An 18,137-nucleotide genomic window follows, 5' to 3' on the forward strand; every position below is an offset into this window, starting at 1 on the left:
TCCATATATTGATCCTTTTACGTGGTTCCCCAAAAGAAGTTGAAAGAGTAAAAAGTTCACGAATGTTGGAACCAAAATTTGATACATTCGATATGAAATCTTTCTATCATATGCCTCAACAAAGAGAAAAAAAAAACCATTTTAATATGGACGAAAAAATAATTTAACAACATACATAAGAAAAATGAACATTGTTTAGAAAAGTCATCTTTTTTAAAAATAACTTTCTAAATTATGTTTCCGGGAAATTTAAAAAAAAATGCAGTTATTTAATAATTTGTTTGGGTTTTTTTTTTTTATTATTATTTTACATAACATACTTTGTAGTATTCAAATAATTGTTTTGTACACTACTTTGTAATAGTTTTCACTGAAAACGTAACATTGAGGTGTATTTTCCGGAATTTGCCGATTGTCACCCGAATGCCATGTGATAACGTTATGGAAAGGCATGTGATAACAATCGAACCATGTGATAAACTTTTCAAATCAGCCCGCTAAGCACCAATTTCGAAAAAATATGGAATATACGTTAATTTAATGCTATTATCATACAGTAAAAATTATATGTTATTTAGTCTAAGTATATGATAATAGTACTGGTACTTGATGTTTTAAAACTAACAAATGTACAGATTTCAATAAAATATGATAAATGAAAAAATAAAAAAAGTATATGATAACTCATATTATTGTATAGCAACATAATATTTCCCACAGAAAGTAACCAAAAGTTAGTGTGCAATAATATAGGATTATTGCATGAATATTGTCCCAAGTAGAATCTTATATTGCACGAACTTGCAAGTGTAATATATGTTATACGAGGGACAATATTCCCCAATATTCATGCAATAACCCTATAATACACAAGACTGTCTGTTATTTAAGATCAAACTTATGTGGTTCCAAAAAGTCAATTAATATTAAAAAACTATCATGCAGGTTAATTAAGATAGGAATTGCTAATTCAATAGACAATGATAGTCTTATGTCAACTCTGTTATATGTCAGGTCACACTGAAATCATTATGGTAATAATTGTAACCATTGGACAGAACTATTTTTTCGGAATTTGGGTTGTCTCAACCTTTGAACTTGATTTGGTCAAATCATTTTTGATTTGAGCTTCACTGACTTGTCTTTTGTGGATGAAACATGTATCTTGGGTATAAAATTATAGCCTGGTGTTTACTTAATATGGCCATACCTGGTCATCCTTCAATGATACTTCAAATGTACATGATGATTCCTGAGCTGGACATACAGCTGTCCCTGCTGTCTTCATCAACTGGTTCCCTAACACTGCATCTTCAGTCTCTGTACTGGTAAGAGAGGCCTTAGCTTTCCATGATACCTGGTCAATAGCACAACCAATGTGATAACAGATATGTGATTATTTGTCTAAGATATATACAGAATCATTAAGTAGATATAATTAAGGAATATTAGAGTAATGTAGTTGAAGAGTTGCCACCATCAATTGTAGATTTGACGGTCGCAAATGTAGTTTTACTGGCAACGCGTAGTGTAGACAGTAAAACAGAGATTTGCGACCGTCAAATCAAAATTGACGGTGACAACTCTTCAACTACAGTACTGTTATTCTGATTCTAATGCATTACAAAAAGAAAAAATACGATAAAACTTGAAAAAATGTCTAAATATGTCAAATAAAAAAAATCTGCGCAACTTCATGAATGATTTTGGCACAAAGACGTCATGGCTAAACGTGACGTTACACAAATGAAAACTTACAAACTGGACGTTAATACGTTACCTGTACGCTTCAAATTTTGGATAAAATTACATTAAACCTGCAAATTCGAGGTATGTGTTGTTTTATTTTCAATTATATAGTAGTAATCGAACAATTGTTGATTCATCAATTCAAAATGGCAGGTCCCTCCTTAGTTACGCCAGGTCAACTGCAGATTTGAAGGCAGCTTTTAGCCAATGGAAAAAATTGTTACATCCAAATTGTATTACGTAGAATACATTTTTTGAAACAATTTGAAAGAAAATAGAAAATATCAATAAATGACACTAGTATCACTTTGTAAGGCCATTCCCTCTGTTCTATTTATGGGATTGATATTTCTTCATCAGAATTAGTATGACAGATATATCGTAACTGTGAAAAACAAATAGAACAGTAAAAGGAGTTTTGAAATTCTGTTCAGGATAATTATCTTTATATCAAAAGCTTTCATATTGTGATATTTTATGTAAAATAATAGATTACCTGCATATGATAATACATAATTTCCATCAATAGAGACTTTCGATACAGGTGATGCTAAATCAGAAAGAGACTACAAGTTTCTTACAGTTAAAAATAGAGAGTAACAAGAATGTGTCTATAGTTCATGGAAGCCAAACTAACACTAATTTAAGTTGACTGTAAAATTGAGGTCAAAACTCTAATTTGGCATTAAAATTAGAAAAAAAACAAGAGTGTGTCCCCAGTACACAGATGCCCCACTAGCACTATCATTTTCTATGTTCAGTGGACCTTGAAATTTGGGTAAAAACTCTAATTTGGCATTTAAATTAAAAAGATCATATCACAAGGAAAATGTGTACTAAGTTTCAAGTTAATTGAACTTCAACTTCATAAAAAACTACCTTATTCCAAAACTTTAACCTGAAGTGGGACGAATGGACGAAGGGACAGATGGACAGATGTACAGACCAGAAGACATAATGCCCCTCTACTATCGTAGGTGGGGCAAAAAACTATTCATAGGGAACATGAGTACTAAGTTTCAAGTTGATTGGACATCAACTTCATCAAAAACTACCTTGACCTAAAACTTTAACCTGAAGCGGGACAAAGTAATGGTGGAACAAATGGAAGAATGAACGAACACACAGACCGAAAAGACATAATGCCCCTAGGTTGGGCATAAAAATACTGCAATGATTTTCATTAAAAACGTTTGGTTAACTGTTTTGTTATATCTTACCTCAACTTCTCCAAAGTAGGCATTGATCCGTGACAGTTGGAGACTAAATGTTGGTGTTGTGTCTTCATTCACTGTTACAGATTTAGAACTTTCAGAAAATCCAATTATCCCATTGGACAAGTCATTCTGAAGAATAGTTATTATAGCAAAACCCTGAAATATAAAATCAATAACAAAGTAAAACTAGATTGAGTTTTTAAAAAGGTCAGGGGTACTCCCACATATCACCAATTACAATTTTTCAGATGAGAAAGGGACATAATTCTTTAAAAGTAAAATCAAACTCCACCATAATAATGAATAATTGGTATTTTGTGTTGATAGTGTCTAATATTCATGCACAACATTTAAGGCAATGTTCACTTCTGTTGTTGAAGAATGTATGTTGACCTTCAGCTTTTTTTGTTTTGTCAGGTTGCTGTCTCATTAAGATTTGTGAAATAATTGATAAAAAATATTTCTTAAAAACATTGCAACGCATATAAAGTTAACAATGTTTTTGTTTTATAACTGAATGGTGTTAATATCTGACCTGGACATAAAAATCTGATATTACCTTCTTGCCACCATCAGGTGATCCCAATGCTATTCTAGCGCCACCTGTTGGCTGTGTAAGGTAGATAATCATGGTTTCATCAGGCTCTGCAGTGTTGTCTGCTAGTATTGTCACTGAAACAGATTTACTGACTTCTCCCTGCTGGAAGGTGACCTTGGTATCAAGGACTTCATAATCCTGACCACCTGTTGCTATGTTGTTAATGTTCCTGTTGCCAAGGGCTTGTGTTATGGTATTGTTTATGTCAGATGATTGAGCCACGATCTGGGAAGTCCACGCCTCACCTCCACCAACAGATCTCACCACAACACTAATTGTTCCAAATACACCACCTATTCAAATATCAGTTTAAATATTAAAAACATTATCTTTTAACGGATTATTTGAAATAAAAGTCATTTCATTGTCCATAGCAAATTATATAAGCCATTTTACAGTTGCCATCATTTATATCAAAAACATGTTGTGAAAAATCTAAAGAATGACTACATAAAATATCATTTGTCATAAAAATATGTAAGGATTTTTATTAACCAAAAACAAATTACTTCTACTCATCCAAATTTAAAACAATTGTGTCTCATAGCAATTATCTGCACTAGTGGCACATAATGCTACACTAATATCTTCAAGGAATTTTTTTTAAATTTAGAAAAACACTTATAATATTATCCAGGATAAGAGTAATATATAAGTTATAAAATCTGACATACCTGTCCTGTGAATAGTGAGGGGGATCTGTGTATACTTCTCCTCTACAGATATCGTCAGTGGTTCTATACTCAGTATACCGTACGGATCATTACTTTCTTCTATCCGGACTAGTGATGTGGCATGTAGTATGCTTAGTCGAGGGGAAATTTCTAAAAAAAAAAGTGATGTACCATTGTCATATAAACAAAATACTATATACAAAAGGCATGTAGAAGAAACATGTATGAGAAAACAATTCAACACCACAATATGTCAATTGAAAAAAAATACACTATATGTACAGCAGTTCAGAAAAACACATGACTCATAATCATTTAAAACAAATATTCTTTTCTGACATATAACCCAATGATTGGAAAGAATTATATATTTGTATAATCAGTCCAAATTCAAGAAAAAAACCAAAACATTTGTTTCTTGAAACAATTATCTGTTTCTGAAATATTATTTTTATTCCATGCTAGTTCATTGTTTAACTTGTTGATATAGTTAAGTTAGTACAGTCAATCATATTACATTAAAAACTTATTTACTTGGAACTAATTCTGTAGGATATTTTTCCACATATGTCAGGTTAATGTGAAAACTTTCTTCCTCCTCTGGATGGTTATCTTGTAAAACCTAAAAAAAAAAAGAACAACATTCATTTGGGAATCATTTAAAAGTTTAACAATATGTTGTTATTCAATATTTACAGTAATAAAGTACTCTTATTATAGAGGAAGATTCATTAGACTTAAAAAAAAAAGTGATAATAAGATGAAAAAGATAGTAATCTTAGCAGTGTAGCAAATTTTGTATAAGGGAGATAACTCATGCCTATCATTATCAATGATGTCATTTGTTATATTTCCATAATTTTTTTAAATGTTCTTTACTGTGATGAATTCCTTTAACACAACTGAACTGGACTCTCTAAGGTTTAAACTGTTACCCACCTGTATCATGATGAGAGCTGATATTTCTCCTGGTTCCATGATGATAGCATTGGTCTCTGTTGTAATGTAATCCAGGCCTCTGTCAGCACTGACACCTTGAGATCTGTATGTTACCTCAATTTTACCTTGTGAACCATAAACTCTTTGTACCAATAAATATGCCTTCAAAGTATCAATAAAAACAATTTTTTTTTTATACAGTTAAAAAGTTTTTGACTCCAAGTTCAATAAAATTTACTGCCATAAAAGCAATCAATGTTACACAATTCTTTGATCCAAAACTATATTTGTATTTTTCTCACTCTCAAAGTACATGCTTTTAACTATACCTTTTCTGTCAGTTCAGAAACTAAAGGATTGGTAGAATTATCAGCAAATCTGACTACACCATATGGTTCTATCTGTACAGTGGTTTTGGTAGGGTCCAGTTTAGTTCCTCCTGATACTGTGGTAGATGGGGTGTGAGGTAAATGTATCACAAAATATTCCACTCTTCCTGGTAAAGCTGTCACCTGCAAACAATTAATGGAAGAAAATCAGAATATTTCAAAGAAAACGCTAAAATTCTAAAGTATATTTTTTAAAGTTTCCATCATGATGAAATTCTAGATCTTTTTCAGCTAAGCACATCTTTGCTCAACATACAGTAATGTAAATTCAGAAATTATTGCAAATACTGTGAATGGATGCATATCACAATAACAAAAACTAGCATTCTCATACCTGATACATATATCTGTATGTATAGTTCCCTGAAATTGCAATAATTAATCTGTCATTTTTGTTCATTTTAAAACAAGAATGTGTCCAAAGTACACAGATACCCCACTCGCACTATCATTTTCCATGTTCAATGGACCATGAAATTGGATAAAAAAATATAATTAGGCATTAAAATTAGAAAGATAATATCATAGGGAACATGTGTACTAAGTTTCAATTTGATTGGACTTCAACTTCATCAAAAGCTACCTTGACCAAAAACTTAAACCTGAAACATGCACTTTCATTTTCTATGTTCAGTGGACCGTGAAATTGGGGTCAAAAGTTTAATTTGGCTTTTAAATTAGAGAGATCATATCATAAGGAACATGTGTACTAAGTTTCAAGTTGATTGGACTTCAACTTCATCAAAAACTACCTTGACCAAAAACTTTAACCTGAAGCGGGACAGACGGACGGACGGACGGACTAACAAACAGACAGACAAAAGGACGCACAGACCAGAAAACATAAAAATCTAATATTATATATGGACACCATAATGTCTAAATTACAATAGTAATATTTCCGACTATGATTGATTTTTTTGGTGTGTTTTATCACCACTTTTAAGCACCACTTTAGGGCTATATCATTGTGGCCATTTTTATTGTTGGAGGAAGCCAGAGTGCCCCAAGAAAACCAGCTACCTTCCTTAGGAAAACTGACAATCCTAGTCAATTAGGATTGGAGTTGAGTGCAACCACACAAGTAACTACTTAGACCACTCAGCCACCATGGCCCCTTTTCAGACTATGCTCTTCTTTAGAAAAAAAAAGACGAAAAACTGACAGAGAATTTTACAAAGAAAATGAGCTATAAACTTACTGAAAACTGAACCTAAGTGACCAAACCATGCTTGAGTTATACACTTACAGTAACACTGAAATCTTTAGTGTCTACACCATGGGGTATAGTGACAGTCCCTGTCTGAGGAGTTATGCTTCCTAAAACACCATTTCCTGGTTCCTGGCCAGAACGATATCCTATCTGCCAAGGAATGCTAACAGGTCCATAGGTACCAGTCCTGTGAAGGGTCATTGTGGCTGTGTTTGTGTCTGAAAATGTAAATGTGCAAATGACAGTCTAAATAATTAGTGATTAAGAAGACCACATTGAAAGCATAATCGAAAAAAGAAAAAAAAAATCGACAAAACAATGAGATACAAAAGTAAAGTATGACTAAAGGTAAACACCTTTGAAACTTAAATTTTATATCAAATGAAACGAGTGTCTAGTTAACATAGATTATATTGTTGCAGAAAATGTATTACTATACTCTTATACAAGATATCAGTGGGATATTTTTTCAAGTATACACAGGTTGGGATTGACTAAACTATACCAAGCATAGTCTTATTATAAAAAAGATTATACTGAGCATTAAAAAAATGATAACACATTTTTATTTATAGCAAATATTGAATAATGTTTTGTCAGATATCATGTGTTGGTTTTTTTAATTTCAGAATTGAACATGACAAAAAACTGAAATGTTTTATATAATTCATAATAACCATGAAATGTATGTGCTTCTGTTTATTTCAGTATGTGTTTGATATTTTTCATTACTTCCCTGTATAATAAAAATATTTTTTACCAACAAAAGTGAACCAACGCCTGGTGAATCTGTAGAATGGTAGAGTCAAAAAATTACTGAAAGATTTTGTAGCAATCATTATACATGTATATGCTTGAGTTGATTTTGGAAAAATCATGTGACTATACTCAACAACAGATGTTGTTTTTTTAACAAAGAATTGACAAAGATATATTGTTTTGCCTACCTTCATTTATACCAGCCAATAAATCTCTGAAGCCAATCACACTATTAGCTGCTTCTGATGGCACTGTTATCTTGGCTTCTGTTTCTAGTGGCTTTAATGCTGGTGGCTCTGTCACTACATGTGAAGACAAGTTGGGTTATTATAAAAATAATATTCTTCAGCTTAATAAAGCAGTTGTCAAATATTGTCAGGTATAATTGCGCACCCTATTGATCCTTTCCATAGATTCACCTGCAAGTTACCTGTCCATTTAAACTTTTGGCAGTTCTATTGTCCCATCTAACAAATACAACAGGTATTGTTCCCTGTATAGTTTATTCACCAGGACCTTTAAATTTCTTGTAAGAGAAATATATCACTCATTGATTAATCTACCTTAGTAAAAAATTTATCTGCTAAATTGATAGAAATTACATGTTTCACATAAAAAAAAATGCCTGTAATTTCGTGTTTATTAAACATTTATAATATTTTTTTCAATATGTTCAAAATAAATAATAACTTAATAATAAACAGTTTGTTTTTAAAATAAAAAGTATTGTTCGTATGAAAATTTGCATTTTTTAGTTTTTGTTTAGTTATAGAATACTTTTAAGAAGGCCTTAATATGTAAACATCAACATTTTTAGGTGTTTTTTATCAATTTTTTTTTGGAAATAGGAATAATGTTAATTTTTTTTAGGAATCAACTTTTATTAATGTTTGAATCAGTGAATTCAACAGATTGAAAATATAATACATTCAAACTCATATACAGTTTTTTTATAAATAGTACACATGTTATTTCCATCTAATTTAGCAGATAAATTTTTTACTCAGGTAGATTAATCAATGAGTGATAGATTTCTCTTAGAAGAAATTTAAAGGTCCTGGTGAATAAACTATACAGAGAACAATACCTGTTGTATTTGTTAGATGGGACACAGTCTATGGAAGAAGCGTATCGATAAAAACTTTTCTTATATCAATGAGCGATATTGTCTAATATCAATTGTAAATATGCAGACATTCCATGCGGAAAATGTTGTTTTTGGCAACGAAAAATTAAGAAAATACTAACTTTAAAACTTATTGTTCAAATATAAACAACAATTGAGTCTCAATATACATTCAGAAGTTAGTTAGAAGCTAAAGTGTATGTCCGTGTAAAATTTGAAGTGCTGTGTTTTTCTTATATACATAAATAAACAATGCGATACTTTTAAAATATCAATGCGATACTTTTAAAATATCAATGCGATACTTTTAAGATATCAATGCGATACTTTTAAAATATCATAGCGGTGTTTTTGTAATATCGATATTAATAATTATTAGTATTAATATTGGACTGCTGTATCCATATTTTGACAATTTTACCTATTATGTCTGTTTTGTTCATGCATCGTTATAAATATGACAGAATCTGATGATACTGTCATACATGTGACAGGTTTTGCGTAATATAACCAGGTTCAAACCACCATTTTCAAAATTTGAAAATGCCAGTACCGATGGGGTTTAATAAACAATGTCGTAATCAAATAGCTAAGTATCAAAATCATTGTTCACATATATATAACATTTAGCAAATTTATAATGAACGCACTGAAATAATATATATCAGATATGCTCGCAGCGCATGCATGGAAGACTTTCTTTATTGAAAGCAATGAAACAAACTTTTGACAAAGATGAATCATACTGTCCTCGTTCAGATTGATTCGACAAAATTTGGCCTGTGCATTTTTGAATCTCCCTTTTTTATACAAATTAGACTGTTGGTTTTCCTGTTTGAGTGGTTTAACACTAGTATTTTTTTGGTTCCTATATAGCGTGGTGTTCGATGAGAGTCAAGGCTCCGTGTTTAAGGCCCTACTTTGATCTATAATGGTTTACTTAAAACAAACTATTACTTTGATGGAAAGTTCTCTCATTCGAACTCATGCACCATCTTCTTAATATATCTATAAATCTTCTATCAGATAAACCCCTTATAAATATCTGCTTTCCTGTCCTTCAAAATGTCATTTGGGTGCTGAATCTTTTGTTAAGTGCAATATGAACAAACACACTTCTAAACTTTAAAGGTAACGACAGTTATGATGGTACAAGAACGATTTCGTCAATAAAAATACCAAATAAACAGCACTGAACGATCCAAATGTAGAAATGTAGAAAAAATATATACACATTTCTAACGTCAACAGACATTTACATCTTATTCATTTGATTTCTAAACATTTTTTTTTTAGTATTCATTAAAGAAAAGAATTTATAACAAGCGATACGGATTGTTATTTATACGATCGATTACTAGTCAAAAACGCAAGTCAAATCTCTGTGGTAACAAAGCAACGGAATGCCCTCACGGTCAACGCGATGTAAAAGAGCGTCCAGGCGGCGAGCTGATTATGTTCATAGTGTTATCGATTTACCAACGGGGAAAGTCTTAGATATAAAAAAAAGAACTGTTTTCCTTCTCAATATTTTTTCTTTGTTAATAATAAATACATTTTCTGTTTGACAAGATTTTTGATTTTCTTTTTATCTGAAGTTGTTCAGTTTATAGTCTGAGGCTACTCAGTTGGTATTTTCAAAGTTCGGAACATCAGCATTTGTACATTTTAATTTGTTTGGAATATTTATTTTACCATTTGAATATTTATTGTTATTTGGAGCTGTATTGGATTGGACTGTTTGAAAGAATGTTTTTTTTTAAGTAATGATATGTATGGTCCGCAACGAAGTTGTCGGTGCCATATAGCTTTACCCTTGTTCTAAATTCTATAATTCTGAAAATCCGAAATTCCGTCATTCTGAAATTCCGTAATTTCGACATTCCGTCATTTTGAAATTCCGTCATTCCGTAACAAACCATTATACGGAGGTTTTTTTTAACGCCTTCATATATTGGGCTGATTTTTGTTATGTGAGTTAACCATGATGAGTTACAGATCAAGTTTAAGTTTTGTTCTGCTTGCCTAATTTTTGCCGAAATTACGGGCTATGGACTTTGGTAAATTGTTGAAAATCTCAGACTTTTTTTCTCAATGCTTTCAGATATTGGACTGATTTTTTTTTTATGTGAGCTAACTATGATGATTTGCAGATGAAATTTAAAATTGTTTTGCTCCGCTAATTTTGGCCAAAATTAAGGGTTAACAACTTCGAAAATTATTGAAAATCACAGTTATACTGACTCTTTTTCTATAGGCCTCTAAATTTTAAGCTTATTTTTGACATGTGAGACTACCATCATGTTTGTGTCCACATTTGTTATTGAAATTGCAGATTTTTCAACATTTTAAGACGGGACATTTCGTGTTGCTTTGACATATCCAGTTTTTGTCTGTTTCGATATTACCCATGTGGATAGAATATAGCAGTGTGACCTCAAGGGCAGATCCAGCCGTTTTCAAAAGGGGGTTCCAAACCTAGGATAAGAGGGTGGGGTCCAACCATATGTCCCAGTTCAAATGCATTGATCGGCCACTGTACCTATATTAGAATCTAATAGGTTGGTAGTCTATTTACAACAGCATTTAAATTCCACCATTACATCATCACTTCAAACAGAATTAGTCGGTTAAACCATGTGATTGAAAACATTAGACTGAACAGGTTGTTTACACTTTCAAATATCAATAGGGTCAAGCAACATTTTTAAAATGATAAGATCGTGTAAGCGTTAATTTTGTTGCAGATACAAAATTTTAGTGATATTGATCCTCAAACATTAATCCGGACATGAACTAAGTTTGTGAATTATGTTTGCGGTTCTTTTGACATGCATTGTGACGTGTCATCGTATTAATTCTATATTAGAAAACTTTAGCAGTTATATTAGAAAAGTATCGCATTCATAAATTTTTGATATTAAAAAAATATCGCTATGATATAAGACAAACATCGCATTGATATTTTAAAATATAGCAGTATCTTTGACTTATAGGCGATTTTGGCTTATCCAACAATTGAATTCATCTCAATTGCATTCCACATAATTTGCTAAATGACATTAATTGAATTTGTACATCTACAAATGATAAATCGTGCATTTATGTCTCATTTATTCAACAATTCAATTTTCTCGTTTAAATACACCTTGTTTGGTATCACTTAAAATAATCCATGGAAATTATACAGCAGACGTATGTCTTTATAATGTCAGCCTGTTTTTAGAAAAGAATCATTACTTTATACCGAGAAATCTTCGTTCCTTCATAAAAATGTAAACATTCGTCTGAGATTTACCACAATGCAACTCGTTGATATAAGACAATATCGCTCATTGATATAAGAAAAGTTTTTATCGTATCGCACCTTCCATAGACTGGGACAATAGAACTGCCAAAAGTTTAAATGGACAGGTAACTTGCAGGTGAATCTATAGAAAGGTTCAATAGGGTTCGCTATAATTATGTGTTCCTTTCAAAATAACTATAGTTTCTAGATGCATTGTTTGCAAAAATATCACAAAATATAAATAGTTCAAAGTATGAAGTATATTTGTGTTGTTTCAGTGGAATGTACCCCAAATTTCCTGTCAGTTATAACTTTTGCTTTTATAATTATTAAGTAGAATTAAATTTTATGTATGACTGCAGTTATTGATTTTGATAGGAAAATTATTCTTTTTTACTTGATTCTTCAATCTATAAAAATTTCTTTTTTTATCTTCTTGGACAACACCGTAGATGGCATAATGTATTGCTGTTTTAATAAAACTGTTTTAGATATCAACACCAATAACTTAAAATAGAAAAAAAAAATGAATAGTTAAAAAAAAAATCAAAATGAGATTGAAGATCACAAAATGCCATCTTCTCTGTGGTCATCAGATACTGGGACTGCTATGCGGAGGTCAATACATACTATTGGATTGCTAGTAAACAGTTGTCTCACAAATCAATTAATATTCAGCTCAACTGCCGCCATGGTCTTGTTTGTATAGGTAACAATAGTCAAAAGGGGGGTGGGGTGGGTAGCCTAAAAAGCTGTATAAATGGCAGTTTGACGTTTCAATAAATACAAAGTCGTATCTTGAACTTAATATGTGTAATTTAAAAAGTAAGACTGACGAGGTATTCAGCATTACATATTTATATTATTTATATAACCCAACCTTAACGAAATAACTGGATAAATAAATTCTCTATTTCTGCTAGTTTGTTTATAAATGAATAATATGGCTGCCCAGGAGGAACAAGACTGAATAAGAGAGAATGTAGCACATGAATTTATAGTACATGTACATGACACACTTTGGACAACATTTGGACACACTTTTGATGTTTCTAACGTCAAATTAATTCACAACACAAACTGCACTTTAAACATACAGGGACTTTTATAAGAACCTTTGTAAACAAACAATGGCAGCCCCCAGGGCTGAAGTGACCTGTTAATAAAAAGGGATAAAAGCTACATTTCTGGGAGACTTATGATCGTTGATACCGATATAACTACAACAAGGAACCAGAGAATCATGTTAGTTTTACTTGATTGTAAGTTAAATGTACAACCCGTACAATAAAATAGTAAATTCTACACTTGTCACATACATCATACAATTATAAAAATATTTAGTCTTTAGATTTGTCCACATTTGCCTTTCAATCTGCAATAGTATTTACATTTCATTACACAATATGAAGAACGTAACCCACAAAAGAAATGATCAAAAATGAATAATTAAGAATTACAAAACCGTAACAATATTATTCAGTTTAACATCTCTAGAATCAAAGAAAAGATAACAAAAAATATTTAGTGTCTTGTTATACCTCCTGCTTCCAAATAATCTACTGCTTTAAGGGTAGCTGTAAATGTGGTACCAACTGCCAGAAATCCATTCCCTTCTATTGCTATGGTAACCCTTACACTTGTCTGACCTTCACTAAACTTCACTGTACCAGTTGTTTTTGAAAGAACGATACCAGACTGTGGCTGAAACATGTAACATATAATTTTAATGTACATTTTGTATTCGATTTGACAGCAATCTTCTTAAGCAGCATTTCCTGAAATCACAATATTTAACCAAGCATTTCCGTCAATTGTTTAACAATTGAAATAATTAAAGCACACAAGAAATATGATAGCAACCATTGAATTAAAAAAAATTTGTAAAGTAACATATAATTAATAATGAACAATGTTTGGAATCTTTCAAAAGAAATGAAAACTTCGTTAACATAAAACCAATGTACCATAACATTATCAGTCTAACTTACGATATCATATTTTAAGTTAAATGTCAGCATAACTTCACCGAACGTTCCTTCATGTCTAGTGAAATTCAGTAGTACAGATCTTACTAAATCTGATGGATCCACATTTATCACTTGTTGTGACTGGATTAGTCCAAATAATCCATGGGGGTGGTCATTGTATCTGAAACAGAATGTTTTGAACTTCTCATAATTCGTTTGAAGTAATGTGTGAAAAAATTTCATACAGTTGGGTATAAAAAAATTACTAGGCAGGCAGCTAAGATTTGTAAGGGTTTAATTTCTTTTTCCAAATGAAACAAGAATGTGTCCACAGTTCATGGATGCCCAACTTGCACTATCATTTTGCAAGTTCAGTGGACCGTGCAATTAGGGTCAAAACTTTAATTTGGCATTTAAATTAGAACGATCATATCATAGGTAACATGTGTATTAAGTTTCAAGTTGAATGAACTTCAACTTCATCAAAAACTACCTTGACCAAAAACTTTAACCTGAACTTTGCACTATCATTTTCTATGTTCAGTGGACTGTGAAATTGGGGTAAAAACTTTAATTTGACATTAAAAGTAGAAAGATCATATCATGGGAAACATGTGTACTAAGTCTAAAGTTGATTTAACTTCAACTTCATCAAAAACTACCTTGACCAACAACTTTAACATGAAGCTTGACGAATGGACCAGGAAACATAATGGCCCTCTACTATCTTAGGTGGGGCACAAAAATGATGTAGCATACAAAATAATGGATTAAACATCTAAGACCAAGGATAACTATTATTAATAAATCCTTAATTTTAAATTAGTAATTTTACTTGTATATATGAGAAAGCCAGTAGTGTACTTCTTAGGAAGATTATCAGAAAAGGGTCCTATATTTAATAATTTTTGCTGGTGGTGCAAGAAGTTCAATTGGTTGGTGTGACAGTGGTGCTGACTCTTGCTTAGAACCTAAAGTCATCATGTTTTTGTTAGATTGTGTTGTCCAACCTTCCTTTTTATTGTAGGTTTGTAGATTTTTAGTCTTTTCACATTCAAGAGTGATACTAACACATACAATTTCTGTTATGTGTGCAAGAGAACTTGAGTAAATCTAATAGGATATACAAACCTTATGTGAAATACTGCTTCGTTATTACTTGTATCTATCACAGCTCCACCTTCCACAGAGGTTAGGATGACCTTGAAAGTTTCTGTCAGTTCAGGAAGGGTATCTGGTAATATCTGAATGTTAAAGCTGGCATCTCTTTGTAAATTACCTAAATAGACTGAACCATTCTTGGGTTGGAAATCTGTAGTGCTATCAAATGGTCCTGTTATCTCCCAAAATACCTGTTACATAATATGAAAGAACTTATTATGTAATGCCAAATTTTTTTTTTAAGAACTATCACTAAGTTATTTTTTCTTTCATACAGCCTTTTTTAGTATACAGGAAGCTATAACACTGTGCTTAGATTTAAAATAAGTTAATTTATTCTATTGAGCGAAAATACTAGACAAAATAATGATAAACAGCCTCAGGGTGCCGGAGTTTCTCGCTATAATGAAGACCCATTGGTGGCCTTTGGGCTGTTGTCTACTCTATGGTCGGGTTGTTGTCGCTTTGACACATTCCCCATTTCCTTTCCCAACTTTATCTTTTCTTTGCTCAGATATAATAATAAGTAGTTATAAATGCTTTTGATTTGAAACTGATACATTGAAATTCAAAGTTTGAAATTTAATTGACATAATGGTTTAAAGCTTTCATTCACCGGTAAACTTGAATTTTTATATAAAGTACAAGAGTGGTGAAAACCCTGTCATATCATATTCATTAATTAAATACCTGTATGGTTCCAACTACACCTGTGGATTCTTCCCGTTTAATAGGAAACTGTAACTGGAAAGGATTTATTCCTGTTGGTTCATCTACTGTCCTCTCTGCCAAAGCTACACCAGAAAACTGTATTACACCACTGGGATCTCCATTCTTCTCAATCTATAATTATATTGTAATCTTTGTTATAATCATTGAAAACATAAGAAAGTTGATGTTTTTTTTTCAAATCAGTACTTTAGATGAAAGGATGGCTGGCTGACTGTTTAACATCCAGTAGCAAATTAAATGCATATTCAAGACAAGAGAATATGATGATGTGAAATGATATATAAATCCTGTTTTGAACTAAACCTATCAATACTTTAAGTTCAAACAAAAATAAAACACATTTTAGATGTTTATTCAAATATTCAAAAAGATCATGTTCATATTGCTAAATTAGTGTAAATTATAAATTTTATAGCCGACGCCCGGTGAATAATCTTCAATAATTGAAAAGTTGAATAGAAACCTTAAGAAATAGAAGAGATCAGTCAGTCTGGAAAATGAAACTTACAGTGACTGAAGCCCTGCCAGTATTAGGTCCTATCTCTCCATCACCACTTGATTTAGGGTAACCAGTAATTGTGACAATCTCTATGTTAAATATTTCTTGTATTTCCCAGCTTGAGTAAGGTTTGATATTGAGGGTAATAGTCTTAGCTCCTGATTCCCCATCAGACCATACTAGATTACCACTAGTACTTTCTTTGTTGTTGCTAATGTAAAAGATATCATTGGTTTCAAGCAGTACTCTTTGTGGATTATTTGGTCCCATCAGTCTCCAAGTAACCTTAAAAATAAATGCAGTATGGATATTGAGACTAAGATGCTAGTCCAAGGACCTTGTTACACTTATTAAGAATCAATGCTTTATATCAAGGATGACCAAGATAACTTTGTTCCAAAATAATTGTCCAAGAGTCTGAATCTGAATCTGAATAAATATGTTGCAGGGCCAGTATATGGCATTTGTGGCAACGGGACAGAGGCGCTGGAAAATTAGTCCAACGTTGTGAGAGCAACCAAAGTTTTAAAGCTCTCAATTGTCTTAGCACCCAAGAGATTGTCTGGTAGTCTTTTCCATTTGAGTATGGTTCTTACAAAGAATGACTGTTTGTATTGATCAGATTTGTTAAGTGGAATTTGGCTGTTGTTTTAAGAGCAAATTTGTCTACAATGTTTGTTGTTTTATAGTTACTAAATTGTTTTGATTTAATTTGTCATTTTGGTCTCTCTTTGACTAATACTGAGTCTTGTGGTACCAACTCCCCGGCCACCTTGTAGAGAAAAGTTAGTCTACCGTGACGACGTCTGTTTTCCAGTGTTGGAAGTTTTAGTTCATTCATAAGTCTCCTTAGAGTTTATCTTTTGAGTTTTAGTTCACAAATCTTTCATTCAATGTTATAAATTGACCATGTTGGTTTATCAGCAATGATGTATGGTAAAATAATTACAGATATGAATGTGTTTAGTATGTGCCTTTAAGATTAGTTGGACTAAACTCTGAGATTTTAACAAATGTTTTGAACCTCAATCCAAGAAAATTGATAACCATGGATGAGTACTGTTGTAAATCCTTAACCATTCAATCTTATAAAGAGCTCTCTAGTTTGGTAACAAGAATAAACAGTTTTATATTTTTCCTTTAACCTGCATAATCAGTCACAAGAAGCCAAATTTCCTAACTTTAAAATCTTACAACAATTATAATATCAAATGAATATATCTTACTGTTTGTTGACCTTTTATACCTCCTGACCTTTCAATGGTCAAGGTCGTTTGTACTTGTCTGGCTGGATTCACCATGACAGTTTTCAGAGGACCTTTGAATCCAAACATTCCATTAGGATAATCTGATTTGGCTATGGTAACAGTTGTTGTAGAAATAGCACCAAGCTTGGCACCACCTGTAATCATAAAACCATCATGTTATCCTGAATTAGTAGAAAAATCATTTAAGATTAGCAGGCAGCAGGCCATAAAGCATTGTTGCAAAAACAAAAGCTTGTGTCAAATGGTCACCATGAACTAGTTGCACTATCTTCCATGTTCAGTGAACCATGAAATCTTGGTTGAAACACTAATTTGACAAATATATTAAATTATTCACTTCATACAGTCATACTGAACATGTTTACTAACTTTCAAGTTGATATGATCACAAACTACCTTTTACTAAAACTTAAATAACCTGATACATGATGGGGAGACAGACTAAATAATGGATGAACAGACCCACAAACCAATGGCATAGTCATTTATTACCAAGCAAGACTTTATTTCCCAAGGACTTATCTTTCAAAGCAGTATCTTACCATGTTAAAACT

General features: G+C 31.8%; 1 protein-coding gene across 1 annotated transcript in view; it reads right to left on the bottom strand.

Annotated features, from left to right (window-relative positions):
- The window catches only part of LOC134716562 (adhesion G-protein coupled receptor V1-like), a 107,400-nt gene that overhangs the window by 14,138 nt on the left and 75,125 nt on the right, over nucleotides 1-18,137 (bottom strand). The window contains exons 70-84 of the mRNA XM_063579573.1: nucleotides 17,542-17,717; nucleotides 16,325-16,600; nucleotides 15,775-15,927; nucleotides 15,055-15,275; nucleotides 13,945-14,104; nucleotides 13,495-13,657; nucleotides 7,727-7,840; nucleotides 6,816-6,997; nucleotides 5,507-5,689; nucleotides 5,178-5,339; nucleotides 4,773-4,860; nucleotides 4,239-4,388; nucleotides 3,526-3,857; nucleotides 2,970-3,122; nucleotides 1,211-1,357 (exon numbers count right to left, since the gene is read on the bottom strand). Coding sequence (XP_063435643.1) covers nucleotides 1,211-1,357; nucleotides 2,970-3,122; nucleotides 3,526-3,857; nucleotides 4,239-4,388; nucleotides 4,773-4,860; nucleotides 5,178-5,339; nucleotides 5,507-5,689; nucleotides 6,816-6,997; nucleotides 7,727-7,840; nucleotides 13,495-13,657; nucleotides 13,945-14,104; nucleotides 15,055-15,275; nucleotides 15,775-15,927; nucleotides 16,325-16,600; nucleotides 17,542-17,717 — 2,660 coding nt within the window. The remainder of the gene's footprint in view (nucleotides 1-1,210; nucleotides 1,358-2,969; nucleotides 3,123-3,525; nucleotides 3,858-4,238; nucleotides 4,389-4,772; nucleotides 4,861-5,177; nucleotides 5,340-5,506; nucleotides 5,690-6,815; nucleotides 6,998-7,726; nucleotides 7,841-13,494; nucleotides 13,658-13,944; nucleotides 14,105-15,054; nucleotides 15,276-15,774; nucleotides 15,928-16,324; nucleotides 16,601-17,541; nucleotides 17,718-18,137) is intronic.

This window comes from Mytilus trossulus, chromosome 4, assembly GCF_036588685.1.
Source record: "Mytilus trossulus isolate FHL-02 chromosome 4, PNRI_Mtr1.1.1.hap1, whole genome shotgun sequence".
Taxonomy (NCBI): Eukaryota; Metazoa; Mollusca; class Bivalvia; order Mytilida; family Mytilidae; genus Mytilus; species Mytilus trossulus.